Consider the following 17,835-nt stretch of genomic DNA (forward strand, 5'->3'; position numbering starts at 1 on the left):
AAAGGGAAATTGGTTACCTCCTATTTAAATGTGACCTACTTATATTTGTTCCCTGCTTTTCACAACTGGTTATCATAATATCTTTTGTATTCCTCCCATTTCTGCTCTTCTGTTTCTGTGAATTTTATTCTTGGCCCCTTAACCTAATTCCCTTGTGTTCTGGTTTTCAGGTGAATAAGGAATGTGTCCGAGGTCTTTGGGCAGGGCAACAGCAGGAGCTTGTTTTTCTACGTAACCGTAACCCAGAGAGAGGTAGCATCCAAAATGCAAAGCAAGCCCTGAGAAACATGATAAACTCATCTTGTGATCAACCTATTGGCTACCCAATCTTTGTCTCACCCCTGACAACTTCTTACTCTGACAGCCACGAACAGCTTAAAGACATTCTTGGGGGTCCTATAAGCTTGGGAAATATCAGGAACTTCATAGTGTCAACCTGGCACAGGTGAGCCAAGGGGTTGCATTATTCAGTGCTGGTGTATTCCTGACACTCTTAATCTAGGCAGTGTGCATTACCTGGGAAGCTTGTAGAAAAAATTACAGGTGCCATGGTACAATATGAACCCATTATTTCTGAACTTCAAGAAGTAGAATCTGAGCATTCTTATCTTCAAAATCTTATTAGATAAATCTGATGTATAACTGTGGTTAAGAACCATTGCTCTATTACTTGGTAGACTCTTGGAAAATTCCCTTTAATTTTTTTTAACTTTCTATTGTATATTGCCACTATTAGAATATTTGGATATTTGTTGTGTACAAACGGGAAGTTAAGAGAAAAACATAACATGAAAGTTGATTACTTTTTCTAGTTTACCATTCTGTTCCAACACTAGGGGGAGCACTCTGTACACATTGAGACTTGATGGCAATGCAGAGATACTACTGCCTTTTTAACAGTACATTCTCAGATCTGAAATCTACAGTGTTTTCAAATATTCACGATTTTTTTTCTCTGTCTTTTGTCTAGTAAATTATGTCTTGTGTAGGAACATCATAGTTTGGATGATGAAATATTGCAGAACATAAGGGTTGTTCAGATTCTTAAATATAGCTTAAGAAAACCAAATCTGGCAATTAAAGCAGCAAACTCTCAAATGTTCAATCTCTGCCCAAACAGAAGGCACAATATAAGTCAGGGGAGTGCTCAAAGAAGTTTTCTTTCCAAAAAAGATCTAATATGCTGGAATTACTGTAAAGAGATTCTTTCCCCCTAAGAAAAATGGCATATAGAGTGCCCAATTGTCCTTGTTTGCTTAGTTACTCTCCATTTTTTAAAAATAGGAAAAATGATTTCAGCACCTCTCTTCAAGTACACTATATTAACAGTATAAATAAATTAGGTTTTCAGGGGTTACATACTTCAGAGTCACTGAACAGACATTGGCACTGGTAAGAATTCTGTTTCCAGGCCTGGCGCGGTGGCTCACACTAGGTAATCCCAGCACTTTGGGAGGCTGAGGCGGGCAGATCACAAGGTCAAGAGATTGAGACCATCCTGGCTAACATGATGAAACCCCGTGTCTACTAAAAATACAACATTAGCTGGACATGGTAGCGGGCACCTGTAGTCCCAGCTACTCAGGAGGCTGAGGCAGGAGAATCGTTTTTACTTGGAGGTGGAGGTTGCAGTGAGCCAAGATTGTGCCACTGCACTCCAGCCTGGTGACAGTGAGACTCCGTCTCAAAAAAAAAAAAAAATTCCATTTCCAGCTGTGATCTTAATGGTACAACTGAGTTATATACAGTTCTTTATTATGGTGCAGGAGAGATAATAGAGTATATGAAAGATTTGAGGCAGGGAATATGACGGGTATAGTTCTTAAGCCATTCTTTGAAAACGTAATGAGTTTTTTTGTTCCTAATATTGATTGCACCATAAAGACTTTAAAAGGTGAACATTAGTAGCATTTGCAGTTCAGAATAGCTGGAAAAAGAATAAGATACCCATTTTGAAGTGATCTTGGAATAATCCTTCCTACTCTGATATTTGTTCCTAGGCTTAGGAAAGGTTGCGGAGCTGGATGTAACAGTGGTGGCAATATTGAAGATTCTGATACTGGAGGTGGGACTTCCTGCACTGGTAACAATGCAACAACTGCCAACAATCCCCACAGCAATGTGACCCAGGGAAGCACTGGAAATCCTGGGCAGGGATCAGGAACTGGACTCCACCCACCTGTCACATCTTATCCTCCAACACTAGGTAATGTGAAACAAAGTTGTATGTCTAATGTTAGCTTCTTAGCCATAGAGGCTGGTTAGTATATGTGTATAAAGAGGATTACGTGTGATCCACTTGGAAATTCAGAAATAGAATTTTTTTTTTTTTTTTTTTTTTTTTTTGAGATGGAGTCTTGCTCTGGCTGGAGTGCAGTGGCACAGTCTCGGCTCACTGCAAGCTCTGCCTCCTGGATTCATGCCATTCTCCTGCCTCAGCCTCCCGAGTAGCTGGGACTACAGGCCCCCGCCACCACGCCCGGCTAATTTTTTGTATTTTTAGTAGAGACAGGGTTTCACCATGTTGGCCAGGATGTTCTTGATCTCCTGACCTCGTGATCTGCCCGTCTCGGCCTCCCAAAGTGCTGGGATTACAGGCGTGAGCCACCACACCCAGCCCAGAAATATAATTTTTTTATTCCAAGTTGTACATTATTCCATTTGTTCATATTATTTTATATATACAAATATATATTTTATATATTTGTATATATAATTTTTTAACTTGATAATTCAACATAAACATTTTAATATATTAAGGATTCTTTGAAAATATAATCTTTATTTTTATAATTTTTTTATTTTTTGAGACGGAGTCTCACTCTGTTGCTCAGGCTGGAGTGCAGTGGTGCCATCTCAGCTCACTGCAAGCTCCGCCTCCTGGGTTCACACCATTCTCCTGCCTCAGCCTCCTGAGTAGCTGGGACTACAGGTGCATGCCACTAAGCCCAGCTAATTTTTTTTTTGTATTTTTAGTAGAGACGAGGTTTCCACCGTGTTAGCCCGAATGGTCTCGATCTCCTGACCTCGTGATCTGCCCACCTTGGCCTCCCAAAGTGCTGAGATTACAGGCGTGAGCCACCACGCCCGGCTGAAAATATAATTTTTAAAGGCTAATAATATTTAACTGTTATAATTAACTTCTCCCCTGTTGGACAAGGACTTGGTTTTTCTTCTAACATAATGTTGTAATAATCTTTGTATATAAGTCTTTGTAATCATTTATTATTTTCATAGGTTAGAGACTTTAAAAATGAAATCACTAGGCCAAAGCTTATGAGAATAAGATGAGAATAAGACTCTTGATATATAATGGCAAAAATCTTTCCAGAAAGGTTGTTTTGTTTTTTTTTTTTTTTCCTTTAAAGCAGTTGGTACTCTCACCAGTCCTATCAACCTTCCCAGCTTTGAAGATTGTCAGTTCCTGCCTCTGCTCCTTGCTTGCTCCGGTGGGGGGGGCGCGGGCAGGAGAAGGGTGGTCTTTAATTTTATTCTTTTAATTTGCATTACTCTGATACCTAAGAATGGAAGTTTTTAATGAATTTATCAGCAGCTCCTCTTTCTAAAGTGCCTAGTTACATCATTTGCCTATTTTTCTATTTGGTTATCTTTTTCTCACTGATTTGTGTTTTATATTCTGGATTTGAGCTCTTTCAGTTTTCTGTACCACAAATATCTTTTCCCTTTCTGTCCCTTGTCTTTTCATTCTTACTATGAAGAGTTACTTGCCTTTTTCTGATGAGAAGTCCTTAATTTTAGTGAGAACAACTTACTATTCATTTATCATTAGTACTTTTTATGTCCTAATTAAAATTTTCCCTGTCCCTAGGCCCTCAAAGTATGCTTTTATTAATTTCCCTTTGACATGAGATCTACAATCCACCTGGTATGCAGAAGGAATCAGGTCTCAACTGTCTCCGTATGGCTGGGCAGTTGATCCAGCCATATGGAGACATTGATCCTCTCCCCAACTGCCCCCCTGACTGCTTCACATGAATCAGATAAAGTTCTAAGACATTTACTTAAATTTAAAGACATTTATTAAATTTAAATATATATATATTTCCAGTGGGATTCAAGTGAAGAGACCTGATAGATCAACATTTTGGATGTTCAGAAATACATATCTGAGATCTGTTTTCTTTTGTGGTTTTTGTAATATATTTTTTATTTGCTAAAGTTTTTTAAAGTTCAAATTCTGTGGCATATGAAAGACATAATTAATAATTAAATATTTTTTATTTAGGTGAAAACCTAAAACTTTCAGTGTTCTTTAAATGTACTTTTTGTTCTTACCTTGATTAGTTCTTTTTATTTTTAGGTAAAAAGTACATGTAGCTATGTTTTCAATGTAATTAATTTTACATTACTCTTACAAGTCAAGAAAAAGACAAGTCTGAAGAATCGTATCAAGCCACTTGAAAAAGGATGCAGAAGAACCTGCTTTTCAGTGCCACTGATCATTCCTATTTAGTAGTGATCCCCAAATGTATATGAAAATTACAGCGTGGTATTCACTGTCTCTCTATAGGCAGTGTAGCTTTTCCTTGGTAGAAGTTGAAAGAGCAGTAATACTATACTTTGAGAAATAGTAGTTATAGAGCTTGCCACATAGTAGGGCCTTAATAAATATGTCTCTTTTTTAACTGGCAAAAATTATATATATTTATGGTATACGACATCATGTTTTGATATGTGAATATATTGTGAAATGATTAAATTAAGCTAGTTAGCCTATCCATCACCTCATATACTTATTTCTTTGTGGTAAGAACGTTTTAGAGCTACTCAACGATTTTTAAGCATACAACACATTATTATTAACTCCAGTCCCCAGGCTGTACAGTAGATCTCCAGAGCTTGTTCCTCTTGACTCAGTGGAACTTTGTACCCTTTGACCAACCCCTCCTCTTCCCCAGCCCCTGGCAACCACCATTCTACTCTCCGCTTCTGTGAGTTCGGGCTTTTCAGATTCCACAAGTGATATCATGCAGTGTTTCTTAGTAAATCCTTCTGACTGTCTCATTTCCGTGAGATATTTCATTTCTGATATATTATGGAAGTATTCTCGTTATTTTAAAATATTTCTGTGAAACATATTTTAGGATTTATCCCAACCTTAAGTCCTGATATTTGCTGTAAAATATTTAATTATTAAGTCTTTCATATGCCACAGAATTTGAACTTTAAAAAACTTTAGCAAATAAAAAATACATTACAAAAACCACAAAAGAAAACAGATCTCAAATACGTATTTCTTTTTCTTAACTTTAAAAGTTTTAGGCATAAACATTAAGTTGTATCAGTTCACCAATTAATTGCTTAGGGGAAAAAGTCTTAGAAACTGTGAAACAGAAGTATTGTGTCTGAGTCATTCTACTTTGAGTGAGTGCTGCTGTTTCTCCTCCTAGGCACTAGCCACAGCTCTCACTCTGTGCAGTCGGGCCTGGTCAGACAGTCTCCTGCCCGGGCCTCAGTAGCCAGCCAGTCTTCCTACTGCTATAGCAGCCGGCATTCATCCCTCCGGATGTCCACCACTGGGTTTGTGCCTTGCCGGCGCTCTTCTACCAGTCAGATATCGCTTCGAAACTTGCCATCATCCATCCAATCCCGACTGTCGATGGTGAACCAAATGGAACCCTCAGGTCAGAGCGGTCTGGCCTGTGTGCAGCACGGCCTCCCTTCCTCCAGCAGCTCTAGCCAAAGCATCCCAGCCTGCAAACATCACACTCTCGTGGGCTTTCTTGCGACAGAGGGAGGTCAGAGCAGTGCCACTGATGCGCAGCCAGGCAACACCTTAAGTCCTGCCAACAATTCACACGCCAGAAAGGGAGAAGTGATTTACAGAGTCCAAGTAAGTAAGCCCAGAGGTGGTCTTGTGCTGTTTTTGTTACTTGTTTTTATTTCTTATTTGTTGAATGAAGGACTGTTGTGAAAACACACCCTTATCTTACTTAGTCTCAAGACTAGAATATTTTTGAATGTTGGGGAAAAATTTCTTCAAACTTAAAAACTGAAAGCAAACAGTTTTTGTGATGGTGATATATGTTCCTTGTTCAGCCATTGTCTCATGGACATTGCAGTGAGATCTACCAGAGGGCTGAAAAGAATTCAAGAGGTAGCTCTTAAGATTTTTTTTATTCCATTATAGGAATTTAAAAAGTAATCCCTCTCTGTGAAAAGCATTTTGTTTGAGATTACATAATTTTTCATCATCAAGAAAAAAATGAATTGGAAATGTTTTTATTTACCATGTAGATTGTGGATCCCAGTCAAATTCTGGAAGGGATCAACCTGTCTAAAAGGAAAGAGCTACAGTGGCCTGATGAAGGAATTCGGTTAAAAGCTGGGAGAAATAGCTGGAAAGACTGGAGTCCGCAGGAGGGCATGGAAGGCCATGTAAGTTCTTTTACAAGCTAGCGGTCTGGGGCTCTGCCTTTTTTGAAGTCCGCCTCACTTGGATGCATGGTTTTAGCTGATTTATACTTAAACGTATAATTTTCAGACAAAATTGCTACTACTAATCCTAGGTAGGGGTAAGAGTTTGTGAGTATATTCCAGGTCTCCAGTACTAACCTCTTGTTTTATTCTGAATCATTAGGTGATTCACCGATGGGTGCCTTGCAGCAGAGATCCAGGTACTAGATCCCACATCGACAAGGCAGTGCTTCTGGTCCAGATTGATGATAAATATGTGACTGTAGTTGAAACTGGGGTACTAGAACTTGGGGCTGAAGTGTGAGCCAGTGTTTTGTAAAGACATTTCTTTTTCCCTCTCAATTCCAAAGCATTGGAAAAAGAGATGAGCGAGCAGAAGATGCCTGCAGGTATCACTTTGATCCTATGTGGGAGAGACTGAAAATAGAATGAGCTTGGTTAAGCGCCTCTCCTTTGCCCTTCACCCTGACTCCTGTCACTGTCTCCATCCCCAAATAAAGCTGAAATATTTTTTTAAGTTAGCTGCCAAGAAAACATTTTGCATGAAGGATAAAGTTCTGTTAAAATTCATCCTTAAAAAAAAGTTTTTCCTACGCATTGCCTATGCTTTAAATCAACAAACTCTTCATTTCTAAACTATGATCTCATATTTTTCTAATTTCTTTGCCAAAAATAATTGCCATGTTTTGTCATAGAACATGAAATTCATTTACCTTGATTTTTAAGAACAGACCAGTGTAGAAATGTTCCGTTTGACTTATAGCAGTATAAAAGTTTAATGTACAGTGAAAGAGACTATGAACAGACATAGATTTATCTTATTCCTTGAGCGCTAAAAACTTTAATGAAAAAAACTGCACTAATTTTTTACAGCAATGCACTAAAGTCTGAGATTTCTCAGAACATTTATTTATATATAAAAATAAAATACCATTATTTAAATTGCCTTTGGGATTAGCCCCTTCCCTTTCCTTATAAACATAGGTAGCAGGAACTGTGCTGCTCATTTTTTCTGTTAGTAGTGTGTACTTCATGCCAGGACATTGGATATTTTCTTTAAAGTGAATATGGAATCTCAAGATATACATAGCTTCATCATTGACATTTCCCAGAGCCAATAGTCAGCGGATCGGTCATGTGAACACCACTGCCAGCTCCTGTGTCTACATCTCAGAGGAGCCCATGTGCTCTGCTTCTCTCCACCAGAGCAAGTTCTGCTGGGTGTGCTTCTGGGAAGAAAACACTTTTATTTAAGAAGATGAATGTCCAGGAATTTAAAGAAAGGATCGATTGCCTTTTATTTATGAGTTTCTAGCTCTTGAAGTTATTCACATGCAGTTCAGTTAATCAAGTAAAATTTTTTTCAAATAAAAGTATCCAAGTGGTGCAGTTATTATTATTATATCCCTCTTTAATAATTTTGCTTTATATTTTTCCCCTCTTTCTGTTACTTGAATTTTATTTCCTGTAATTTATAGTGTGTAGCTGTAAATTGAAATATTTATAACTGTGAAATTGACTTAATTCATATGTTGTCTCATAACTTAAATTTTATTTTTTTTTAAAAAATGCATATTCAGGGAAATATATTACTCATATTTACAATTGGGCAATATGGGAACTTCAATTTAGATTTAATTTGCAACTTTCAGCATTTTTTAAATCCTTGATAAAATTTTCCGTTTTGGTGTGAAACTCCAAAGAAAATTGTGCATCTCCTCTGAGCATTTAGGAGCAGCCATCTTTCTACCCCTTGTGAATAGATCATTGAAAGAAACAGGTAAAATTAATTTTAATGATACATTTTGTTTAATCCAGTATAGTCAAAGTATTACTATTTCATCATGTGTCACTAGCCATATTTCAAGTACTCAATAGCTACATGTACTTAGTGGCTACTGTATTAGACAGTACAGATTTAAAGTATCTTTTGTTGAGGTGACAGAAGAGAGAAGCTGTTTTTCCTACTAATTCTGATGTAGATCTCACATTATAGCATAACATTACAGTAGAAGGAATGAAAACTAAGAAAGTAAATAGTGAACATACAGATCTTACTGCATTTCCACTTTAAAACCTATTTATTTTCCCTTTTTCTAATTTTAAACTTCTGTGGTCATTCAGAACCTAATGTGCCTTGTGTTGACATTTCCATAGACTTCTCACTTTACAAAATTTACTGTTTAAAAATACTTGTCAAATGATTTACTGAACCTTTATACAAAAGTACCCTTTCTAAATTGACCATTTAAAAATGTATTTTTGTGATACTGTCATTATATTCTGCATTTGCCTCATTTTGGCAGATCTACAGTATGCCATTAAAGTTTAGTGTTGTTTTTGGTTTTGGAGGGTTTTTTTCCTGAAACTGAATTTATAATCTATTTCTCTGTATACATATATTTTTAAAATCTTCTGAAAGGAACTATGTTCCCTGCTGCTTGTTCCCATTCTGAAGTGAATATGATCTTTTCATGGTCATTGCCTAGATAAAAGTAGAGCCTTTTCAATCTTAGATGGAAGATAATTCATTTTCCCACACAGAAAAAAATCTGACCTTTACATGATTTAATCTGAAGGGCTACAATTTTTTAATTTCTAGCCCCTCCTCCAATAAAAATTTTAAACACATCACATACTCTGAAACGTCAGATTTCAAATGCAAGACTAGATTTTATATGGAACATATATGTTGGGTTTTGATTTTGTGTAGCAATTGATATATATTTTTCTCAAAACAAGTTGAATTTTGTTAACATATATAATTCTTTAGTGAGTTTATAAATTAAGAACCCTGAGAGAAGCCGTGTTGTTTTTCTTAAGAGTCTAAAACTGACAATCTTTTAAAAATCATAATACTTTTCTAGTAATTGCATCGGGGAATTGGTGATAATTGAAGAAAGATCCATTTCTTAAGAATAATTTGATCTAAATTATTATATGGAAATAAACATACTTGCGTTAACTAAATTGATCATAAATTCTTGTTCCTGCCTCACCCCTCACCCCCCAGAGAATAGTGAGTGACTCATTTAGATTCTCTGCTCAACTTTTTTCAGTTATGTACAAGACTTCAGCATACATTAATGTCTTTAGTTTATAAATTTGCCAATGCTTTGATTTCCATAATATGAAAGTTAAAAGATGTAACTAAAATACTAGCTTTTTTATTCATTTCCTTTTAGTGGGGTTGTATGATTGAAATATTTGTTTTTTCTTGTTTAATTCTTCCCCCACCCCCTCTTTTGAGAGAAAGGTAATCGTGGAATGAGTTATAAATTGTTGCCTTTTTTCCCTTTATTTCTTTCATTCAGTGGCAAAAAAAACATTTTATAACTCTCTAAGCTTTTGGTTAATCTTCCAACTTATACCTTGGTGTGAACTCTCTTTTTACACCATTTTCAACACTGGATAAAACTTTAATGTTGACTTTTTGCTAAAGAACTTTAATTTTTCCAAGAATCTAGATTAACATAAGATGTTGATATTTAAGGAACTTGGAAGAGTAAGTGGTGAGGCTGTATGTATATTTTTTAAGAGATTACCTTTTAGGAAATTAGTGAACAAACTTAACCAGTGTTCTGCCTTCTTTGACTTTGTTACTGGAGGATGATAATCTATTTCTATTAGATTCGAAGTATTTTGGAAAATATTTCAAGTATATCTGAAATACTTCTAATTCTTAAAACAGAAGTAGTCAGACAATATTTGTATCCTAAGTGAGATATGGAAAATTACTCTGTATACTAAATGTCAGGCAATGAAAATGTAAGTTTTTGTGTAGGAAACCCATTAAGAAGATGTGTTTTTCTTTCTGAATTAGTTTATTTTTCCATCACATACCAAAATATAAAAATCAGCCTCACATTTTTCAGCAAGGTTAGCTTAGCCTTGGTAAATTCCTCTGTGCTTCTGAGCAGCATCCTTCTGCCTCTGCTAGCAGCTCTGCATTTGGTGGATTGCTGTTGTGAGTCATTCATCCAGCACTGGGCCTTTTAAGCTGAAGATTCACCCAGTGTCTAAAATTGTCCTTTTCTTATAGCTAGCTTTCAAGCATCTTTCCTCCTAAATAAATATGTGACTTGAGAAAAAGGTAATAATGATTTTGTTAGAATTCTTTGAATTTATATTTACTAGTTACTTAACCATAAACTGCTGTCCAGATTGTTAATTTCATTTATATTTATTTTAATTAATTTTTCATGAATATGGACAAAGCCTTTTCGGGGGCGAGGGGGGGGGTGTGTGTTTTTTTTAAGTCGTCATTATTCATTCGTATTCTTTTTCTGTGTGATGTAATCATATAAAGTTACTTTGGACACAGACTCAGTTAATTTTCTCTTTTGATAGGATACATGGTTTAGACAAGGTATAAAATGTCCCTTTTTATTCTAGAGGCTTTTCCTTTAATTCAGAGATTAGTGGAGATAGTAACATCAGTCAAGGCTAATGTGGTACATGGAACTTGCTAATAGAGGTTGGACATTCTGTTTCAGTCTTACATGGATATTGTTTCATTGGTGTTGAGGAAGAAGAAAATTAGATACTACCATGCATTGGGACAGCATAATTCTAATATTACATTGAATATGGCTTTTTAAAAATAAGTATTAAAAAGCCAATCGTTTTCTCCATTTATCTTTTTTGTTTTTAATTTGATTGATATGCACCCAGGCCGTCTTATTTTTACTTGTTAAATGTCTAGGAAGAACTGTGATTGGAAAGGAATTAATTATTATACAAGTAAATCTGGTAGGATATGAGTGGAGTAAGTTTGCTTGAAACAGAAGTATATTTTCTACTTTGAATCACCTCACCAGAGTCATCTGTCAAGAATTATGTATAACAATTTATCTTTATTGCATACATACCACATACTCTTTCTGAATTAAGATAAATAACTTATATTTGTGAGTTGAACTTCATTATCTGCCCTTTTGTGGAATCAGCCTTACATTCTTTGGTGGAACTAGAGCTGATTGTCACCACAAGGTTATATGACAACTCTGTTCTAAGACTTATACCTATTATATAGGGTTATACCTTTTTTCTTATGCCTCAGCTCTGTACCTGACAATTTATGATTCAGTGGAGCCAAGCTAGAAGGAACGAAGGTCATCTAACACTGTGATGAGGATGAATTCCTGAGTTTTACCTGCACAATGAGGTGGTGCCCTGGAATTCACAACAGAGTAGTGATAGAGCATAAGATGGCTGCTCCAGATGACTCTTGGGTTTAGTGTACTTGTGATTGAACAAGATTTTTTATCTATGAAGCTTGATTCTACAACCAAAATAATAGAAATGGGTGGGGGGGATCATGTCTGCTTATGCTTTTTAAAAGGTTATAGTTTAAGTAAAAGTAAAATGTAAAAACTGATTAACCCTATACAAGTCTGGCAGTGAGCTCTGCATGAGGAAATGGAAGGAGGAATATTGAAAATGATTCTAGGAAAGTGAACGTGAGGAAGGAAAATGGGTTTTCCTTTTCTGATCATGGGCTCTGGAAAGTATTCATGGCCTTTACCAGCATTCAGTATAAACCAGAGATAAGGATATATGTACTTACGTGTGTCTCTGAGTGTGTGTGTGTGTCTGAGTGTTACTCTGAACAGCTTGTAAATATTGTAGTTGTTTAAAATGGAAAATAAAAGCTGAGTTTTTTTGGCAAATATATTGCATCAAAAATACAGTATTGACAGTGGATAAAACACTGAGGAAATAAATTTTTTTTCATTTTGCCTTCTGTCCATTTTTTGTCAAATTGAGAAAAATTAGAGTACACTCTATTAAGTTCTATATGGCATGTTCACACTTGGTTCTGAAATCATTTTAAACAAGCTTTGGCCTGTAAACATGTGCTTCAACTTGCAATAGATCAAAAGCATACATCATACTTCACGTTAAAAGATGGTCTGTTTCACAGAAGCAACTGGCCCATATAAAAATACTCCACATCTCTGGCCTCATCTTAAAGCAAATATTCTTGACCTGTCTTTATCTCATAAAGTCAACATTCCAGGATAGCACTGAACTTAACCAGGTACCCAGTAGTGCCTCTGTGTGTTTGTAATACAGTTGACCCTTGAACAACGCAGGGATTAGGGGTGCCAACGCCCGGCACAGTTGAAAATCTGCATATGACTTTTGATTCCTCTGAGTCAACTCCTGTGAACAAAGGTTATCTTGAATTTGGAGGAAAGAGACTTTATTTCAGTGAACAGTTTACAAACTAGGGAGATGCAGCGTTTGGTGTAAAATGGAGATACGTTCCAGAGAAAAAAGGGAAGGCTGGGGCTTTATTTATTTATTTTCTATTTTCTGAGATGGAGTTTTGCTCTTGTTGCCCAGGCTGGAGTGCAATGGCGTGATCTCGGCTCACCACAACCTCTGTCTTCCGGATTCAAGCGATTCTCCTACCTCAGCCTCCTAAGTAGCTGGGATTACAGGCTTGCACTACCACGCCTGGCTAATTTTTGTATTTTTACTAGAGACAGGGTTTCTCCATGTTGGTCAGGCTGATCTCGAACTCCTGACCTCAGGTGATCTGCCCGCCTCGGCCTCACAGAGTGCTGGGATTACAAGCGTGAGCCACCGCGCCCAGCCCAAGACTGAGGTTTTATAGCAAAAGTTCCTAAGGTTCCCAATCAGGTCTTTTTATGTGAATGAAGAATTGAAACTTGCTTAGTTCTGATTGGTCAATACAGTGGAGCCTTGATTGGTTGGCTCAGGTGAGCTCCGATAGTTCCAAAGATAAAAAGGTATGGGTTTGGCCTGGCGTGATGGCTCACGCCTGTAAATCCCAGCACTTTGGGAGGCCAAGGAGGGCAGATCACCTGAGGTCGGGAGTTCGAGACCAGCCTGACCAACATGGAGAAACCCCATCTGTACTAAAAATACAAAATTAACCGGGCACGGTGGCACATGCCTGTAATCCCAGCTACTAGAGAGGGTGAGGCAGGAGAATCGCTTGAACCTGGGAGGCGGAGTTTGCGGTGAGCCGAGATCACGCCACTGCACTCCAGCCTGGGCAACAAGAGCAAAACTCCGTCTCAAAAAAAAAAAAAAAAAAAAAAAAAGATATGGGTTTTCAGGGAACTCAGAGTTTCTGACTGCTTAGCTCCATTTTAAATCCAGGGCCAATTAGCCACTTGGGATTCATCTTGAAGAACTGGCTCATTCAGGTTCATATTTTTCGTACTACTAATAGCCTACTGTTGATTGGAACTCTTACCAATAAACAGTTGATTAATTGTGTACGTATTATATACTGTATTCTTACAATAATGTGAGCTAGAGAAAAAATGTTAATATGAAAATCATATTTACTATTCAGGAAGTGGATCATTATAAAAGTCTTCATCCTCATTGCCTTCACATTGAATAGGCTGAGGAGGAAGAGGAAGAGTTGGAGTTACTGTCAACTATCGCAGAGACAGAAGAAAATTCACATATAAGTTCACCCATGCAGTTCAAACCTGTGTATTTTAAAGGGTCGGCTGTACAGTTAATGAGTTTACTCATTAATAATGCACCACACACCACTTCTCAGTTGTATACCAATTAATACAGAATTCCACAAATGTCGCAGTGGTAACTCTACAGTGTAGTACAAATGTCTAAAGTGCACCTCTGTTTAGAGAAAGATTTGCCTAGCTTGTAAATTTGAGATACTCCTTTTCTACATTTGCACTATGAAACAGCATTTATTTAAGTAGTGAATTCTATCATGTTAATTTAATTGGGTTGTTTACAGTTTCAAGAAAGCAAAAACTTGAAGTTGCTGGAACAGAAAATTCGCTCACTACAAAATGAAACTGAGCTTTCAGGATTGGGTTTATTCATGTTACTTCAGCTCTGTGTATCTGTAATTTTCTCAGCTCCACCTTCCTTTGTGTGCCCGCTTCCTTTTCAGGTAAGAGACAGTTGCCTGTAGTTCTGGGCTGCATTCCACGCGCATCATCATGCAGAAAGGAAAAAACCACTTCCAGTTACCTTTCTTGAAAGGAAAAATTTCTCCGAAGCCACAGGGTGTTTCTTCTTGCATCTCATTAATGTAACATTTGACATATACAAGATCCTTAATTTGTTCCTATGCCCTGGTTTTCTAAACCAATCACTGGCAGGAGAAATAGACTTGCCATGATTGGCTCTGACAAATTATGCAGTTTTACCGCTGCTTTTGCACAATTATTACAAATGTTAATACAGTTAATAAAAGGGAATATCTTAGTAGTATGATGAAAATAATTTTGACCTCCTTGATTAAGACAGTCTTGAACACTCCCAGAGGGCTGTAAACTATGCTGTGAGAGTCACTGTTACAAGAATATGTCCATCTCATTTTCATTTTCAAATTTATTGAAATAAAGTAACTCAGTATTTCTGTAACAGCTATAGATACGTCCCCTTTTTCATTCCTGATACTGGTTATTTTTGTCTTCTCTTGCCTTTTCAAAGAACCAATTTTTGGTTATGTTGATCATTTTTGGTTTTGTTTACTTTATTCATTTTTGCACTGATATTTATTCCTTCTGTTTTCTTATATAGTTATTTTTCTAGCTTCTTGAGATGGACACTCAGTTCTTTGGTATTCAGCCTTTTTTTTTTTTTTTTTTTTTTTGAGACGGAGTCTCGCTGTCGCCCAGGCTGGAGTGCAGCGGCGCGATTTCCGCTCACTGCAGGCTCCACCCCCTGGGGTTCGCGCCATTCTCCTGCCTCAGCCCCCCCGAGTAGCTGGGACTACAGGCGCCCGCCACTGCGCCCGGCTAATTTTTTGTATTTTTAGTAGAGATGGGGTTTCATCGTGTTAACCAGGATGGTCTCGATCTCCTGACCTCGTGATCCGCCCGCCTCGGCCTCCCAAAGTGCTGGGATTACAGGCGTGAGCCACCGCGCCCGACCGCCTTTGTTCTTTTCTACAGTATACATTTTAAGGTTACAAATTTCTGTTTAAGCATTGGCTTTAGCTGCATTAGACAAGTTTTGATATGTCTTTTTTAAACCAATCAGTTTGGCCGGGCGCGGTGGCTCAGTGGGACAGAAAAAGATTCCGTCTCAAAAAAAAAATAAACCAATCAGTTCAACTATTACTTAATTTCCATTATGAATTCTTCTTTGACCCATGGGTTAATTAGACCCATATTAGTTAGTTGCCAAATATTGGATGATTTTCTAGATATTGTTTTCTAGTTATTACTTAACTGTAGTCAGATAAACTGATAGTAATTCTTTGGAACTTAGCCTTGCTTTTTGGCTCAGTATGTTGTCAATTTTAGTAAATGTTGCAATTGGCAATTGAGGAAAAAATGCATATTCTGCAATGATAGCCTTCTATATTTTATATATATGTATATCAATTCAGTTTTGTTATGTTATTCAGATTCTATATATTATAGACTTTTTGGGAAAAGTCTATAGTTCTACATTTTTTACTCATTAATTTATGATTTATATATTTGAGGCTATGTTATTAGATACATATAAATTTGGAGGATTTTTTTATAGAGCATCCCCTTTAATATGAAATGCCCTCTTCTTCTCTAGTAATACTTCTTGCCCTAAAGTTACTTTGTGTGATGTTAGTATAGCTATATCAGGTTTATATAGGATAGCTTTGTCATTTTACTTTCAACTTTTGTATGCTTTATATGTAAGGTATACTTTTTTTTTTTTTTTTTTTTGAGATGGAGTCTCGCTCTGTCACCCAGGCTGGAGTTCAGTGGCAAAATCTCAGCTCACTGCAAACTCTGCCTCCCGGGTTCATGCCATTCTCCTGCCTCAGCCTCCCAAGTAGCTGGGATTACAAGCACACCACCACACCTGGGTAATTTTTGTATTTTTAGTAGAGATGGGGTTTCACCATGTTGGCCAGGCTGGTCTCGAACTCCTGACCTCAGGTGCTCTGCCCATCTTGGCCTCCCAAAGTGCTGAGATTATAGGCATGAGCCACTGCCCCAGGCCTATTCTTTCCATTGGTATTTAACCCTTTCTGTATCTTTGTGGTTTCTTTGGAATTATATTTCTTCTACCTGATGAACTCCCTTTAACATTTCTTGGTCTGCTGGTGACAAATTCCTTGTGTTTTTCTTTTTCTCACTGTGAAAGTGTCTTTTTGTTTTCATTTTTGAAGGTTTTTGTGAGATACAGAGATTTGGCTTGGCAGTTATTTTCTTTCTGAAGTTCAAAGGAATCATTCCATTGTCTTCTACCTTTCATGATTTTTTTAGTCTTGTTGCTCTTTTAAGGGCAATGTATTTTTAATCCTCCAATTATTTTTTGTCTTTGATTTTTAATAGCTTTCCATATAGTGCCTGTGTGTAGTTTGCTTTGTATTTATCTTGCCAAAGTGTTTTTTATTATCACTTGAATCTTGGCCATTATCTCTTCAAATATTCCTTCTGCCATATTATTTTTTTCTCTTCCTCTCACACCACAATTATACCATATATTACACCTTTTTACCATGTCCTTTATCTCATGTTCTTTTCTGAATTTCCTATCTTTAGTCTCTCCATATTTAGTTTAAATATTTTATTCTACATATCCTCCAGTTTTTTCTTTCATCATCTATATCTAATATTCTGCTAAACTGATCTATTGAGTTATTAATTTTAATTTGTGTATATTTCAGTTCCAGAATTTGCATTTGATTCTCTAATATATTTCCAGTTACCTGCTGATGTTCTTGTATACCATTTAATTTATTAAACATATTAACTACAGTTAAAGCTCATATATGATAATTCCAACATCTGGGTCTCCTGTGATTCTGTTTGTTGTCTGGTTTGTTTTTTTTTTTCTCCCTCTTGGTTCTCTGTTTTGCCTTTTGTTTGCCTGTGTATTTCTGATTGAATGCCAGACAGTGTATATGAAAATCTGTACATAATTGAGGCTGTAGATGTTATAATCTTCCTCAAGATTATCTACTTTTACTTTTGGCAAACAAGGTAGGAAATAAGGGAATGAGCTGTTTGGAAGATGGTCTTCAGCCTTCTGAGAACTGATCTGTTTCTCTTTTACTCCTAGGGTGTAGCCCTTTAGTTACACAAACTTAAAGACTGGGTTTCATCTTTGGCAGGCCCTGAATTGTAATTACAAACACCCCAGCCTTGTTAAAGTCCAAAATCACTGCTCAGTTTCTCAGCCACTGCTTTCAAATTGGCAGATGTGGCACTGAAACCATCCCCAAGAAAACTTTATAAAAATTAAGGGAGAAAATAAAATTCAACTAGGTTTGCAGTACAATCAGCAGTAATCATTAAGCCAGCTTGCCCTTTGGCCTACTTCCCTGTAGCTGGCCACTGCTTACTACCCCAGGAAAATGTAGGCCTTGTCACAAGACTTCGTTCTATAGCTAAAATCTAAGAGTTTCTCTTTTAGGTTTTGCAAACCAAC

General features: G+C 36.9%; 1 protein-coding gene across 3 annotated transcripts in view; it reads left to right on the forward strand.

Moving 5' to 3' along the window:
* Positions 1-12,180, forward strand: part of PCNX1 (pecanex 1) — a 207,043-nt gene extending 194,863 nt beyond the window's left edge. For all 3 annotated transcript variants that reach the window (XM_030812783.1, XM_030812792.1, XM_030812798.1), the window contains 5 exons: positions 171-445; positions 2,001-2,206; positions 5,412-5,854; positions 6,259-6,399; positions 6,602-12,180. In XM_030812783.1, coding sequence (XP_030668643.1) covers positions 171-445; positions 2,001-2,206; positions 5,412-5,854; positions 6,259-6,399; positions 6,602-6,742 — 1,206 coding nt within the window. In that variant the 3' untranslated portion in view covers positions 6,743-12,180. The remainder of the gene's footprint in view (positions 1-170; positions 446-2,000; positions 2,207-5,411; positions 5,855-6,258; positions 6,400-6,601) is intronic.
* The last annotated feature ends 5,655 nt before the right edge of the window (positions 12,181-17,835 follow it).

Source organism: Nomascus leucogenys, chromosome 1a (assembly GCF_006542625.1).
Source record: "Nomascus leucogenys isolate Asia chromosome 1a, Asia_NLE_v1, whole genome shotgun sequence".
NCBI classification, from domain to species: Eukaryota; Metazoa; Chordata; class Mammalia; order Primates; family Hylobatidae; genus Nomascus; species Nomascus leucogenys.